Below are 15,336 nucleotides of genomic sequence, written 5' to 3'. Positions count from 1 at the left end.
TCTCCAGCGGCACAAGGTCCCTTTGTCCCCTGTTCCCTCGTCGCGGTCGGGTTGGGTTTTGCCATTTTTGCAAAGTGCTGGTTGGAGACTTCTCCTTGCCTGCTGGGTCCAAATGGATACTGAGCCCTAAAAACCATTTATCTGAGGTGCTGCATCCCTCCCTGGCTGCCCGGCGAGGGAAGGCTCAGCTCTCCCAATCCCACTGATGGGGCCGGGGAGCCCACCTGGATACCTGGGACAGCTGTCCTCAGCAAGGAGACCCCTTGTAGCATCACCCAGGAAGAAAAGCTGCAGGTTTTGGGGGTTTTCAGAGCGGCAAAATGGATGGATGGCCCTAACTGCTTTTCCTGGGTGGATCCAGGGAAGGACCCAGCACCATGGTGGGTCTCTGAAACCCACTCCCACCGCCCAGCAGGAGCTCAGGTTGGACTTTGCTCCAGCCTGACATGTGAGTGCACCATTGATCCAGTGATGGGAGAAGGAGGGGAGAGCCCTGCTGTCCTGCCTTGCTCCAGAGCTCGTAGGAGGGGAGTGCTGGCCAAAGCAAACACGCCGGTGGGCTGCTGGCCACCCCAGGAACCAGGCACTGCCCAGGGTGCACATGCCCCCAGGAAAGGCTTTTAGCCCAAGGGTAAGGTGCGTGGAGCAGGGGCTATGTACTGGGGGACCCCTTGACCCCGCTGGCCAGCCCTTGGGGCCGAGGGGGGGCTGTCCCTGTGAAACTTAGTGCAGGGGACGGGGCTGTGCATCTCCCCCTCGGCTGCTTCGTCCAGTGAAGGTGGTAGCATGGGGTGAGCAGACCTGGCAGTGAGGTGTAGGACGGCGGGCAGAGCTGCCCAGTAGACTAGGGACAGCCATCTCCCTGCGCCAGGACACTCCTGGGCCAGCCCAGGTGGCCGTGCAGGACCTGCCATCCCAAAGGCTTTCTGTCCCCAGGGTAGCGGGGTGACATCGTGCAGGAGCCCGGGGGGGCTTCTAAGCCGTGAGTCCCTGTTTGGGGTGTTTTCACAGAGCCCTTCTGCCCTCTCCTTACAGCGTCTGCCAAGAGAAAGAGATGGAAACCCAGGGGAAAGGCAGCCCCGCCGGGAAGATGACCGCTATGGCTCACAGCCTGTAAGTACCCCCTGGCCGTGGCACCGGCTCCTCCAGCCTCCCAGCTCTGCCACTTTTCCTCCAGCCACTTTCTCCAGGGACTTTGCTCTTTGCTCCCCTTCGACGCGCGCCACGGCGACGCCTCCGTTCCCCCACGCATCAGGTGGAAAACTCGCAGCAGGGCTTAGGGCAGAGCAAGGCAAAGGCAGGTGCCCCATGGCGGGGGCTGTGGGAACGTGCGTTGGGGCTACCGGGAGGGTGTCGGGGTGTCTCCCCGCTGCAAATCCACTTTTGGAAGGGTGCTGCCGGCAGGGGATGCATCGCCTTGGTGTGTCGCAGCCCCTGAGCCTTCTGCAAGGTGGATAACGCTGAGCTCAGCTTTATTTGCTGGCTGCTCCAAGGAGCAAAAGGCAAAGGGGTTTGCATCCCTGCATCCGTCCCCCCCCCCCCCCGTCCCCCCGCAAATCGGGGCAAATCCCTGGGCAGGGAAAGGATGGAAATGCTCCTGGCATTAAATCTTGGAGAGTCAAAAAATTTTATCGAGGAGGGCACGGCTGGAGCAATGTCCATTCACATCTCCGATACCCGGAGAGTTTCTTCATTTCTTGCTGGGGAGGGGGAGATGGAGGGAGGAGGATGCTGTGGGGTGGTAGGGGCTGCTTGGTGCCAGCGTTGAGCTCCCCGGTGTGACCCCCAGAGTTAAGCCGTCGGGTTTGGAGCTCTTTGCCCGGGAGCGAGGGTGGTTACGGAGCCGGGCAGATGGGAGCCCTCTGGGACAGGTTCAAGAGGCTTAAATCAGAGAGAGATGTGGGAGGGGGCAGCAGCCGGCCTTTTACCCACAGCCCTGCCGGGGGCAGCGGTGCTGAGGGAGGGGAGCTGTCGCCTTGCAGCCATGCCGTGCCGTGTCATGCCGTGCCATGCCATGCTGTGCTGTGCCGTGCCATGCTGTGCCGTGCCGTGCCGTGCCATGCCGTGCTGTGCCATGCCATGCCGTGTCATGCTGTGCCGTGCTGTGCCGTGCCGTGCCAGTCTGTGCCATGCTATGCCGTGCCGTGCCGTGTCATGCTGTGCCATGCTGTGCCATGCCATGCTGTGCCATGCCGTGCCATGCTGTGCCATGCCATGCCATGCTGTGCCATGCTGTGCCGTGCCATGCCGTGCCGTGTCATGCTGTGCCATGCTGTGCCATGCCGTGCCATGCCATGCCGTGCCATGCTATGCCATGCCGTGCCATGCCGTGCCATGCCGTGCCGTGCCGTGCCATGCCGTGCCATGCTGTGCCATGTCATGCTGTGCCATGCCGTGCCATGCCATGCCGTGCCATGCTATGCCATGCCGTGCCATGCCGTGCCATGCCGTGCCGTGCCATGGCATGCCGTGCCGTGCCATGCCGTGCCATGCTGTGCCATGTCATGCTGTGCCATGCCGTGCCATGCCATGCCATGCCGTGCCATGCTATGCCATGCCGTGCCATGCCGTGCCGTGCCATGCCGTGCCGTGCCATGGCATGCCGTGCCGTGCCATGCCGTGCCATGCTGTGCCATGTCATGCTGTGCCATGCCGTGCCATGCCATGCCGTGCCATGCTATGCCATGCCGTGCCATGCCGTGCCGTGCCATGCTGTGCCATGCTGTGCCATGCTGTGCCATGCCATTCCATGCCATGCCATGCCGTGCCATGCTGTGCCATGCCATGCCATGCTATGCCATGCCATTCCATGCCGTGCTGTGCCATGCCGTGCCATGCTGTGCCATGCCATTCCATGCCATGCCATGCCGTGCCATGCCTTGCCATGCCGTGCCATGCTGTGCCATGCCATGCCATGCTATGCCATGCCATTCCATGCCATGCCATGCCATGCTGTGCCATGCCATGCCGTGCCGTGCCACGCCGCGGTGTGGGCTGGCTGGGGAGCTGTGGGATGCAGCGAGAGCGGCTGAGACTTGTGTTTCTCCTCCCACAGGAGAGGGGCTGCGGGTCACGGCCAGATGCTCCCCAGCCCCTTTCCCTGCCCGGTGCCCTTCCCGGTGCCTCCCGCCACCGGCTCTCTCCTGCCGGGAAAGGCGGTGGGTGTTTGGGCTGCCAGTGACAATTGTGCTTTTGTTTTGCCTAGCAGGGAGGGGGGCAGGCGGGAATTTGGATGCCCAGAGAGCTGCCAGGAACTTTTTTCTGCCACAATTAAGCACCTGCTAGAAGAGAGCAAATAAGCCAAATCATGCGGCTGGCAAACAAGCTTTACGTGTTCCTTCCCCGTGATCTACTCCGAGGAGAAGAAAGCTCAGAGCTGCAGCTCGGCTGCTCGCAGCTCCCGTTGCAGGGGGATAAATAACTTCTCCGTGAAGCCGATAGCTTCGCCACCGCCGTGGGCACGGAGGCAGCAGCGGGAGCTGCTTATGCCCGGCTCAAAAGCCAAAAGGCTCCCCCCTCCCCAAATAAGCGCCTCCATCTCCTTCTGCTATGGAGAGAGAGATCCCCGTCCTGCGAGTTAGGTGAGGCGGGGGGCAACGGCAGGGGGCTGGGGGCCGCGCTGGGCGGCGATGCGAAGGCGCGAGGTTGACGCCGGTTGACGCGGCGTTGCATCAGTGGCGGCCATGGGCCTGAGCCCAGGCGAGATGAGCGGGAGGGGGGGGGGGGGCCGAGCTCAGCGTGGCTCGGTGGAGGCGATGCGGCGGGGGGGGGGGGGGGGGGGAGGGCAGGCGGCCGAAAGCCTTGGGGAAGGATGGCGAAGCATCACATGATGCGGATATACGGATATACGGGGTCAGAGCAGCAGGGCCAGCGTGCCGGATGCCTTCCCGGCAGCCCCGCTGCAAAGATGACTCTGAGTTTTTTATGCCCTGGGGTGGCAGAGCTTGGGGGGGCTGGGGGGGGGGGGGGGCCTGCGGGGTGAGGAGGGGGCTGCGAGGAGCGTGGCAGGCTAGGGTTCAAAGGCAGTGCTGTAGTGAGTGGCCTAGGTTTGGAGAGCATGGATGGATGGGTCAGCTCTGCGCCCCCCCCCTCACCCCCGGAGAAGCAGCTTTGCAAGGGGCTGGGGGTGTTCTTGGGGGGGTGCTGTGCCTTGTGTGCGGCCGCAGGAGGGGTCTCATCCGGCACAGCCCCATCCTCAGCCGGGCTGTCGGCCTGGCAGCACCACCAGCACCGCGCAGGGCCTGGCTGGGACCCTGGGGGCTGGCGGCCCTATGCAGCCCCCATGCAGGGGAGGGGAAAAGTGCTCAGAGGAGGGGGGGCAGAGGGTGCACCCCTTCCCGGTGTGGGGGGAGCAGGGAGGGTGGGCTGCAGTGGGGAGATGGAGGGGAGATGCATGGGGAAGATGAGGGCTGGATGCAGCACATGATGGAGGGCGGGGGGGGGGGGTTAGGGGCAGAACAGAGATCCGGCCAGGGCAGGACTGGGGGCGCAGGACGGGGGTCCCCTCATGGCAGCAGGACTGGGGGGGCAGGATGGGGGTCCCCTCATGGCAGCAGGACTGGAGGGGCGGGATGGGGGTCCTCCATGCAGGGCAGGACTGGGAGCAGGACTGGGGGGGCAGGATGGGGGTCCCCCGTGGGGTCAGGACTGAGGGAGCGGGATGGGGGTCCCCCATGAGGGGCGGGGGGGGGGGGGAGCAGGATGGGGACCCCAGCAAGGGTGGGATGGGGCAGCGCGGGGGTCCCATGCGCGGCAGGATGGGGTCCCCCACCAGGCGCCCCGGCCCCGCTGCCCGCCCGCAGCCCCCCCGCGTGTGTTCCCCCCTCCCCCCCCCCCAGTCGCTCTCAGCCAATGGGCGGCGGCGGGGGGGCGGGGGCGGGGCTTCGGCGGGGCCGCTTGTTTTTTGTGAATGGAAGGCGGGGCGGCCCCGACTGCAGCGCGCCGCTCCGCGCAGGGCTCCGCGCAGCGCAGCGCAGCGGGCCGCGGATGCGGAGAGCGGAGCGGCCGAGGTGCCGGCATGGGCCCCCGCGCCCCAGGCCCTGAGCCGCGCAGCGCGGCGCCGAGCCGCGCAGTGCCGAGCCGCGCAACCTGCGCCGTGGCCATGTCCGGAGGGGCGAGCCCGGCCCCGGCCCCTGGGAGCCGCCGCTTCGTCTGTGTTGGTGTAAGTACCGGGGGGGGGACACCCCCCCCTCCGCCTCCCAGCTCCGCTCCGCCTCCGCGCATCCTGCCCCGCGGCCCAGCGGCCAGCAGGGGCCCGGCCCCTCCGCGATGCACCCGCTGCCGCCTTGCGCTGGCCCGCGGCCCCGGCCCGGGTGCTCCCAGCACCCCCGGCCCCCCTTGCAATGCCCCGCACCCGGCCCCGGTGCAGACCGCACCCCCGGCCCGCCTTGCAATGCTCCGCACCCGGCCTAGGTCCTTCCCAGCCCCCTTGCCATGTCCTGCACCCCCGGCCTGGGTGCTCCGAGCACCCTCGCCCCCCTTGCAATGCTGCACACCGGCTCTGGGTGCTCCCCGGACCCCCTCGCGATGCCCCGCACCCGGTGCTGGTGCTCCCCGGCCTCCATTGCAATGCCCCGCACCCAGCTGCGGGGACCCTCACCCCCCCACCCCCCCTTGCAGTGCCCCGGGGCCGCGGTGCAGCCCCTCTCCCGCCGCAGCCCCCACCCCGCAGCTGCCGCCAGGATCACGACAGATGCCACCTTATCTGGGGGCATTGCCGCCCTTTTGGGGTGCTTCCCGCCCCCCCCCCCCCCCCCCCCCCCCCCCCCGCTTTGGGGGTTCTCCTCCCCTCTCGAGGTGCGGGATGGAGGATTTTTAGCCTGGGAGTTGCTAAGCGACGGCTCCCGGGGTGATGGTGCGGTTGCCTTGGCAACCAGAGGCTGGGCAGCCTGGAAGGAGCAATTTTGGGGTGCGGGGGGGCACGTGTGATTTGAGTGGGGGGGCTGCGACGTGCTGGGGGGGCTGCTGGCCAGAGCAGCCCTGCTTCCCAGGAAAGGGCTTTTCCTGGGGGGAACTCCGATGTCTTGGGTTATTTCTTGCTCTCTGGTGGGTTTCAGAGTGCTCCTGGGAGGGAGGCGGTGATGGGGAAGGTGGGGAGGGGGGCTGTGGGGGTGGTGGCATGGTCCTGCTGAAATTGGCCCTGCAAAGAGGCTCTCGGCCCCCTCCTGGGGTGATGTCTTGTGGGTGGGGGGGCTACGAGCCACCCCTGCGGGGCTGCCAGAGCTCCCCAGCACGCTTCTGCTGTATTCGGCGCCTGCATTCTGTGCTTGCTGCTATCCCCCTCTTCCTCTCCTCACCGCAGGCACTGATCCCATTAGGATTTAGCCCTTAATTCCCTGGAGGCACTGGACTTCCTAAGCAGGCTCCCAGCTCCCCCGCGACCGGCTGGGTGCAGGCCCAGCATCCCGCCCGGGGCAAGCATCCAAACTGCCGACCGCAGTTGTCATCTCCGTGTGCCTTCCCCCCACCACCTGAATGAGCTCGGCCAACGTGGGAGCGCGGCTGGCCCAAAAAATAACCGCAGCGAAGCTCCCTGAGCACTGACACCCCACCCCCCCCCCCCAGAGATCTCCTGGTCCTACAGAGCAAAGCGGATCCCCGGGAGGAGCAGGGGACCAGGGATGGCGGTGGAGGGGCATGCCCAAGGTGGAAACAAATTTCCAGGGTCTAGTGGGGAAGGAGGCAACCTGCCCCGACTCCTTTTCGCTGTGCAGAGCCCAAGGAGGTTGCTATTCCTGGTTTTCAATGCCCCCAACAAACAGCACTCCCCGTATCCCAAAGGATGGAGGGGACGTGGCATCTGGTGACAACTACTCAGGCGAAGTTTTGCCTTGGGACCCGCCGATGGCTAAGCACTGGCACCTAAAAGTGCCCTGGATTTGTGCCACCTGCCTTTGCCTCCGCTTGCCCGCAAGGCTCACGGCTCAATCCTGCACGGTGCTGAGCCCTCTCACGTGCCGTCTTCTCCAGGCTGGAGGAGCCAGGTGTGCTCAGAGAGCTTGCGCACGGGAGGGAGGTGCTAACATTGGAAAGTCCTTGCCAGGCTGCTAGTTTAGGGAAGTGTGTCCGTGGTCCCCGCGTGCAGGGATGGCGTGCAGGGCTCGGTTGCCATCGTTACCGGGTATTTTAGCTCACTGAGCCTTTGCGCTGGTGGTTTATTATAGCAGCTCGGGTGCCAGGAGGGGGTGACAAGGGAGAAAAAAGCTGCAGCTTTGGGAAGTTCAGAGCAATTGGGATATGGTGGGTTTGTGGGTTGTTTTTTTTTGTCCTTTTCCCCTTCCTTCAATCTTCTCCTCGCTCTTCTCCCTGGAAAGCACATAAATCCCTGTGTTAACGCTGTGATGAGTTAATTCTGGCTGATTTAGAGTCTGGGGCTTTGAAGGGGCAGAGGGTGGTACACCCGGGCATGCCCGCTCGCAGGATGCACGCGCTTCGTACGGGCTTCGCAGCACCCACAGCACCCACCTTCCTCTTGGGAACACTGGGGTCACGCCTGGCCCTGGGAGACTGGTGATGCTGGGAGCCCTCCAAACCCGAGGGCTGATGAGCCTCCTGGAAATGCAACCAGCTTCTCCTTCGCTTCTCTAATATCCCCTCTGGGAACAGGGTGGGAAAAGGGGGGCAGGTCAGTGTCGAGGGACAGAGCTGGTGCTCCCTGGAGCCAGGCAGCCAGAGAGGCTGGCGGTGCCCGGGTGTGCACTGGGTCAGGCGGATCTGGAAGCTTCGCTTGCGAACGCTGGAAAGGGAGAAAGGGGAAAGGAGGAGGGGAGGGGAAAAAAAAAAAAAAAAAAAAAAAGCCAAGCCTCATCTCACATGAACAAGCATGAGCCAGAGCCTGAGAGCCGGGGAGGGAGGAGGGTCGAATCAAACGCAGGGCATGTGTCTGACGCGCGGCAGAGCAACACACGCTGCCACGGGAATATTAAATTTTAAAGGGGACTGGCGGGGAACGGGAGCCAGCGCGGGGTGGGCAGCTGCCTTCACTCGCTGCCTTCGCTGGGGCTCCCAGCTGCCGCTGGCTGCAGAGCTTCCCCCGTGCTGCGAGGGGCTGCCAGCTCCGAGCGTGAGTATCTGCATCGTCTTGTCGCTTCATCCCCCTCGGCGTCCCGTCCCACCTGGAGACAGCCCCCCGGCTTGTCCTGGCTCTCTTTGCTGACCCCCACCCCCACCCCGCTTCCCCCTGCAGGTCCCAATTAATGGATTCTGACATGGATTATGAGAGGCCAAACGTAGAAACTATCAAGTGCGTCGTGGTCGGGGACAACGCGGTGGGCAAGACCCGACTCATCTGTGCCCGCGCCTGCAACGCCACGCTGACCCAGTACCAGCTCCTCGCCACCCACGTGCCCACGGTGTGGGCCATTGACCAGTACCGTGTCTGCCAGGAGGTGAGGGCTGGGGGGGTGCAGAGAGGGATGCTGGGGGGGCTGGGCTCATGGATGCCCCCTGCGAACCCCAGGGAGATGGAGCTGCACCCTCCCCGCAGCGGGATTGTGAATTGCCCCTCCGTACCCTGCATGGGGTGGGGGCAGCCCTGCGTTTGCAGGTCTCAAGGACTCATGAGCTGGATGGTGTTTCTCTTCCCGCAGGTGCTGGAGCGCTCCCGGGATGTGGTAGATGATGTTAGTGTGTCCTTGCGGCTTTGGGACACCTTTGGTGACCACCACAAAGACAGGCGCTTTGCCTATGGCAGGTAGGGGAGGGGCAGAGCCTCAGGCTACCCGGGGCAGGGAGGGAGGGCAGTGCCAAAGCACGGCAGGGTTGGCTCCATCGCCACGCTGGACCTTGACCCTCCTTTCCTCGCAGGTCCGACGTTGTGGTTTTGTGCTTCTCCATCGCCAACCCCAACTCCCTGCACCATGTGAAGACCATGTGGTACCCAGAGATCAAGCACTTCTGTCCCCGCGCGCCTGTCATCCTGGTGGGCTGCCAGCTCGACCTGCGCTATGCCGACCTGGAGGCCGTCAATCGGGCACGGCGACCCTTGGCCAGGTGGGACTCTTGTGCCCTGGAGGTGTCCGTGCCTGCCCAACGCTTTCTCCTTATCGTGCATCTGAAGGGGTCTCTTCATTATCTCCCCTCTTTTTCAGGCCAATCAAACCCAACGAGATCCTTCCCCCGGAGAAGGGGAGGGAGGTAGCCAAGGAGCTGGGCATCCCCTACTACGAGACGAGCGTGGTGGCCCAGTTTGGCATCAAGGACGTCTTTGACAATGCCATCCGTGCCGCCCTCATCTCCCGCCGTCACCTGCAGTTCTGGAAGTCCCACCTCCGCAACGTACAGCGGCCTCTTCTCCAAGCCCCCTTCCTTCCCCCCAAGCCCCCCTCCACCCATCATCATCGTCCCAGACCCCCCTTCCAACAACGAGGAGCGTCCAGCCCACCTCTTGGAGGACCCCCTGTGCGCGGACGTCATCCTGGTGCTGCAAGAGAAGATCAAAATCTACGCACACAAGATCTACCTCTCCACCTCCTCCTCCAAATTTTACGACCTGTTCCTCATGGACCTGAGCGAGGAGGACCAGCAGAGCACCGCGGGGCACGGCTTTGGGGTGGCCGTCACCGCGGCCGCCGAGCGGATGCTGCACCAAGAGGAGAGGCACCACGGGCGGGATTTCCTCCTGCGAGCTGCTAGTTTCGATATCTGCGAGAGCACCGAGGAGGCCGGGTCTGGCCAGCGAAAACCGTGCCTTAGAGCCTCCACCAGTGATGGGATCCTGCGGGGCAACCGCTACGAGAACGGGGAGCACGGGCTGCGGCGGGGAAGGAACCTCTCCTCTTGGAGCCGGGCTTTCACCAGCATCCAGGAGGAGATGGCAGAAGACCCGCTGACCTACAAGTCCAAGCTCATGGTGGTGGTGAAGATGGATGCTTCCATCCAGCCAGGTCCTTTCCGGGCCGTGCTGAAGTACCTGTACACAGGGGAGCTGGATGAGAACGAGCGGGACCTCATGCACATTGCTCACATCGCTGAGCTGCTGGAGGTGTTCGACCTCCGGATGATGGTGGCCAACATCCTCAACAACGAGGCGTTCATGAACCAGGAGATCACCAAAGCCTTCCATGTCCGGAGGACCAACCGGGTGAAGGAATGCCTGGCCAAGGGGACTTTTTCGGGTACGACTCCGGGCCGAGGGGGAGGACCATCTGCAGCACCCCCTCTCCTTTCTGGGGGGCTCGGATGGATGGATGGATGGATGGGGGGCTCCGATGGATGGATGCGGGGCTCGCAGCTCCTGGCTTTGCCCCAGGCATGTGCAGGGCGGCTGTGCTGTGGATCAGCAGGCACTCGCTCGCTTTCCTTGGGCTTTTTGGTCACACTTTGTGAGTTTCTGGGATTTTTATAGCTGCCTTTTTTTTTTTTTTTTTTTTTTTTTTGTCTTCCCCCTAGAAAGTGTGAGTGTAATGGCCCTTCCCCTGGGTTCCCTGCTCCCCAGCTCGCCTGACAGCTCTGTTTATTTACGGGAGAGCAGCAAAGGCGACTTCCTTCCCTCCCAGGCCCAGACTTCCCCTGGGTCATCTGATTTACGAGGAGCAATGTGCCCTTGGTAGGACTTCCCCAGCTTTCCACCCAGCACCACGTGCCACCAGCTTGTGCTGCAGCGCTGCGGGGTGACACCCTGGGTGTGTGTGTGTGCACGTCCCAGCCTCCCTCCAGCTGGATTTGGTTCATGAGGACGGACCTTGATGTGGTCAAGCTGTCGCTGCCGGGGGACGGATGTGTGCTGGCCCATGGCACGCCACCAGGAAAAGCTGTGGTCCAGGGTGGAGAGCAGAGCGGGGCAGCAGGAGACCCCCAGCATCCTTCTCAGCTCTCCCAATGACTCAAACTTGGGCGAGATGTTTGGTTCCTGAGTTTTCCCCTTTGCTTTCAAGTGTGTCGTGATGTGCCTCAGGGAAAATCCCCCGGAAGAAGCGGAGCCCCACCAGGGCTCTTCCCTGAGCTCCTCTGAGCTGGTGGGGGCTGCAGGAAAAAAAAAAGAAAAAAAAAAAGAAATCTTTAGGAAAAAATATAGGATGTGCTAGGCTCTGTCCCCTTTTCGCTGCTGTCCCCAGTGCCAGGCACTTTGTGGCTGAGCCCTGGGTGCTCGAGGATGGTCCCAGTAGCATCCCTCTGCTTGTCCCCAGATGTCACCTTCGTGCTGGATGATGGTGCTATCAGTGCCCACAAGCCCTTGCTCATCTCCAGCTGCGACTGGATGGCCGCAATGTTCGGCGGCCCCTTCGTGGAGAGCTCCACCAACGAGGTAAGGAGGGTTTGTCCCGGGAGGGTGGGACAGCTGGGGACACGGGCGCAGGGTGACAGCCAGTGTGTGTCTTGCAGGTGGCACTTCCTTACACCAGCAAGAGCTGCATGCGGGCGGTGCTGGAGTACCTCTACACCGGGCAGTTCAGCTCCAGCCCCGACCTCGACGACATGAAGCTCATCATCCTCGCCAACCGCCTCTGCCTGCCGCACTTGGTGGCTCTCACCGGTGAGTCGAGGTGGCTGCAGCAGGACAGTGTCCCTCGCTGTCACCCTGTCCCAGCTGCCCGGTAACCCCCTGTGTCCCCCACAGAGCAGTACACCGTCACCGGCCTGATGGAGGCGGCCCAGATGATGGTGGACATCGATGGGGATGTGCTCGTGTTCCTGGAGCTGGCTCAGGTGGGACAGCACGCCGTGCCGGCGGGGCTGGCGATGCGCGAGGTGCTGGGTGGTGCCACGCAGGGGGGTCTGGCAGCTCGGGGGGGTGATGCTCTCCTGGCAGAGAGGACAACCAGGTCTGCTCTTGGATGTCCGTGGAGGGGTGGGGTGAATCCCTCTGGCTTCCCCAGCGGTCCGTGCCGTGGGGGCTCTGACGTGGGCTCCGTCTCTTCCAGTTCCACTGCGCCTACCAGCTCGCCGACTGGTGCCTCCATCACATCTGCACCAACTACAACAACGTCTGCCGCAAGTTCCCCCGGGACATGAAGGCCATGTCGGGAGGTGAGCGGGGGCCGGGGCGGGATGACGGGTGTCCTGGCAGTCCTGGCACTGCCCTCACCCCTGGTGTCCCTGCAGAGAACCAGGAGTACTTCGAGAAGCACCGCTGGCCGCCGGTGTGGTACCTGAAGGAGGAGGATCACTACCAGCGGGCGAAGAAGGAGCGGGAGAAGGAAGACTACCTCCACCTCAAACGGCAGCCCAAGAGGCGGTGGCTCTTCTGGAACGCCTCCACCTCCCCTTCCTCCTCTCCTTCATCGTCGGCAGCCACAGCCTCCTCTTCCTCCTCCTCCTCCTCCTCGGCTGTGGTTTGAAAGCCCGTCCTTGCCCTGGCTCCAGCATCCCTGGGAGGAGACGGGGAGGAGGAGGAGGAGGAGGAAGAGTGGGGTGACCTGCCCCAGCGCCAAGTGTGGAGCGGACGCCACCGGCCGAAGCCCCAGAGGAGACGGGGGTAGCGGGGGCTTGTCCCTGCGGAGGGGCTCGGGGCCGGGCGCCAGCCCCCGGCGCTCCTGGAGCCCTGCTCTCCCCGCGCCGCAGCTGCCAGCACGCTGCAGGACTGGCAGAGACCGAGCAGCAGGAGAAACTCATGTTTACAGGAGCACGAGGGCTGTGTTGTGGTTTTATTTTGGTTTCGTTTTGTTTTTTTGGTTTTGTTTTCGTTTGGACATCAGCAGCATGAGGAAGAAGAAGAAACCCATCCAGCTTCCACTTGAATTTGTAAGCAGAAGCTGCGGGATGTGGTTGGTTTGTCTGATGGCACGTTGTCACCCTGGGCAGCCGGAGCCGCTGTGGGGGTCCTGCCACCCCCTTCGACTTGCAGCAGGGTTAGGCATGGTGCAGGGGACCCCGGTCCCCAGATGCCTCCAGGCACTGCAGCATCCTTCCTTCTACTCACAAGTGGGGTCTGCCCTAATTTGGGGAGCAGGAGGGGACAGGAGCCCTCTCCTCCCTGCCTCTTAATTTCTCTTTTATTTAAGAAGAAAACTTAAAGCAAAAAAACCCCCAACACCCAATCATCCCAAACCCACCCGCCCACCCCAACTTGCCACACCAGAAACCAACCCCAGGCTCTTGGCTTGGGATTTTAGCCTGGAAGGCTCCATTGTAATAAATGGTATTTTAAAAGCCCAGCGTGGTCCCTGTGTGTTTGGGAGGAAGTGGCTGGACATGGGGCATCCTTGTGCCCTTCTTGGGGTGACGCCAGCACCCCCCCGCCTCCAGCGCTCCTGGGGTGTACAGGGACAGTGAAGCGTTGCAGGATCCAGCCATCAAAACACCTTGTACGAGGCGGGGTGGCTTTACCGTCAGACTAACTTTGCATGTCCCACCTGTGTCCTTGTAGGTGCACAAACCCAGCGGGTCCCAGCAGGAGGAGGCAGCATGGCCCCAGGGCTTTGCAGGACTGCCAGGCAGGGCAGGAGAGCAGGAGGGACCCAAACCTCTGCTCACCCTCCCCAGCCGGGAAGGGGGACGCTCCTTTGAGCCCACCCCTGGCAGAGGCTGCCGCTGGAGCGAGCACGCAGGGATGCTCCCAGCAGGGATGCTCCCAGCAGGGATGCTCCCGCTGGCATCCCCTCCCGCTCCGCATTGCTCCTCTTCCCGGCTGGCCTCAGTACAGCACCTTGGAGTCACTCCTCTCGCATGCTCATCCTCAGCCACAGATGCAGGAGCGAGGTTGCGGCTCCAGCGAGCTTACACTCGGTGTTTTCACACTTTGCAGCACCAGCGAGCAGGTAGGACGACAAGTTTCTTTCTCTTTCAAATCCGGGCGCTCGCCGTTGCTTCTGAGTCCTGTTTGCCTTCCCCAGGCCAGGACCCGAGCCCCTGTGTCCCGGCACTAAATCCTGCATGTGCCTGGCTCTGCAGGAGCTCCCTGCCCAGGTTTGCATGCTTGGGAGGCACGCTGAGCCTGCCCGGGACAGGAGCTCGGCACAAAGCCTCCTGGCAGGTCACCGAGAGCTCCTGCTTTTAGCACTTGCGCCAGACCTGCATTATCGATAAAACCCAACTGCAGTGCGAAGGCTGGCGGGCAGCTCAGGGGGGATTTCTGGGGCGAGCAGAGCCCTTTTGCTCACTAAGCACTGCATGGATTTGCAACGCAGCTATTGCAACACACAGAGCCCTGGCTGGGTGTAGCCGGAGCAGGGAGCACCGCAGCCCCCCGGCAGCGACAGCTCCGTCACGGGGGGGTCCAGCGGCATCATTTGGCCCCAGGGTTCCAGCCCCTGCACGCTCGAGAAACTGAGATTTCAGCCTCCGACTTTTGCAGGCAACTGAAGAGCACGGGACTCATGGCGCAGGAGCAAAGGCAGAGCCCAGGTTTGCTGCTGGGGACTTTCCCTGGCAGAAGCATCGCTGGTGGGGACCGTTCCCAGCAGGATGCCGGAGTGGCAGAGCGCTGATGCCATGGGCTGGGTCCTCAGTGCCATGCAGGGCAGCTGCTGAGCATCTGGTCCAGCTCTTTTGGTGCCCACTGAAACCTAGAACAGCCCACCGCCAGCGTTACGGCAGAGCAAGGAGGGGAGGGGGGCGGAAAAACCAAAAGATGAGAAATCAGGAGGATTTTTTAAAAGTTTATTCTTCCTTCATACAGAGACATGTAAAAACTGGAAATAGTAAACTGGCTGGGCCAGAGCTCTGTATAAAAACACACAATCATGCATAGTAAAAAACTACTATTTTTATACTAGCTTTTAAGTTAATATATGTACGTTTCCAATTACTAAATAAATATATAAATACAAACTTTCTGCTTGTGTTTTGTAGAGAGGATTTTTCTTTTTAAGTGTGGGTGAGGAGCATGGGAGAAGCAGTAGGAGGATGGGTGCTGCAGCCCTGGCTGCAGAGAGGGGGCTGGTGATGCCCCTCGCGCTCTCCCACCATGCTGGGGAAGGTCCTGGTGTGCTGGGCTGTACTGGGGTTGCGGCACATGGAGCTAGTTCAAGTAACACAGTTCTTCCAGCCAAGCTGTCCCTGAGCTGTGTGAGAGCCAGAGCAAGGCACAAAGTGTTTGAGGAGCAACCCATCCAGCTGGAGGATGGATGGTGAGTACCGACAGTCACACACGGACCTCAATGCATTCGCCTTTCCACGCTGGCTGGAGACAGACAGGGACAGCAAAGCCACCCCACGGCCGAGGGAACGTGAGCTAGCCAGCTTGAGCAGGGTCACACGGAGAAGGAAGTTTCTGGCACACTCATAGTTTGCTGCCCACGTTCCCCATCCGGCTCTGAGGAGGAGCTCGCTTGCTCCCTACGCTGACTATTTTCTTAGGCAACCTCAGCGATCACGGAGCAGGGGGCTGGAGACCTTCTCCCTCTTGCCAGGAGCTGTTGGGGCAAGAGACCACCACGCCCGCCCGGGACACCCATC

The 15,336-nt window shown here is 62.6% G+C and overlaps 1 protein-coding gene across 1 annotated transcript; it reads left to right on the top strand.

The window, feature by feature from the left end:
- Window positions 1–3,199: 3,199 nt before the first annotated feature.
- On the top strand, window positions 3,200–14,709 carry RHOBTB2 (Rho related BTB domain containing 2). Its single transcript, XM_040618041.1, is given in 11 exon segments — window positions 3,200–3,581; window positions 8,186–8,387; window positions 8,589–8,692; window positions 8,806–8,991; window positions 9,090–9,318; window positions 9,320–10,115; window positions 11,127–11,245; window positions 11,323–11,473; window positions 11,558–11,646; window positions 11,862–11,967; window positions 12,043–14,709. Coding segments are annotated over 11 exon segments (2,250 nt in total). The 5' UTR covers window positions 3,200–3,549; the 3' UTR covers window positions 12,279–14,709.
- The last annotated feature ends 627 nt before the right edge of the window (window positions 14,710–15,336 follow it).

The sequence above is a fragment of the Falco naumanni genome, chromosome 19, assembly GCF_017639655.2.
Source record: "Falco naumanni isolate bFalNau1 chromosome 19, bFalNau1.pat, whole genome shotgun sequence".
Lineage (NCBI taxonomy): Eukaryota > Metazoa > Chordata > Aves > Falconiformes > Falconidae > Falco > Falco naumanni.
Note: the sequence above shows the minus strand (reverse complement) of the source record. Positions and strands in the feature narration are given on the sequence as shown.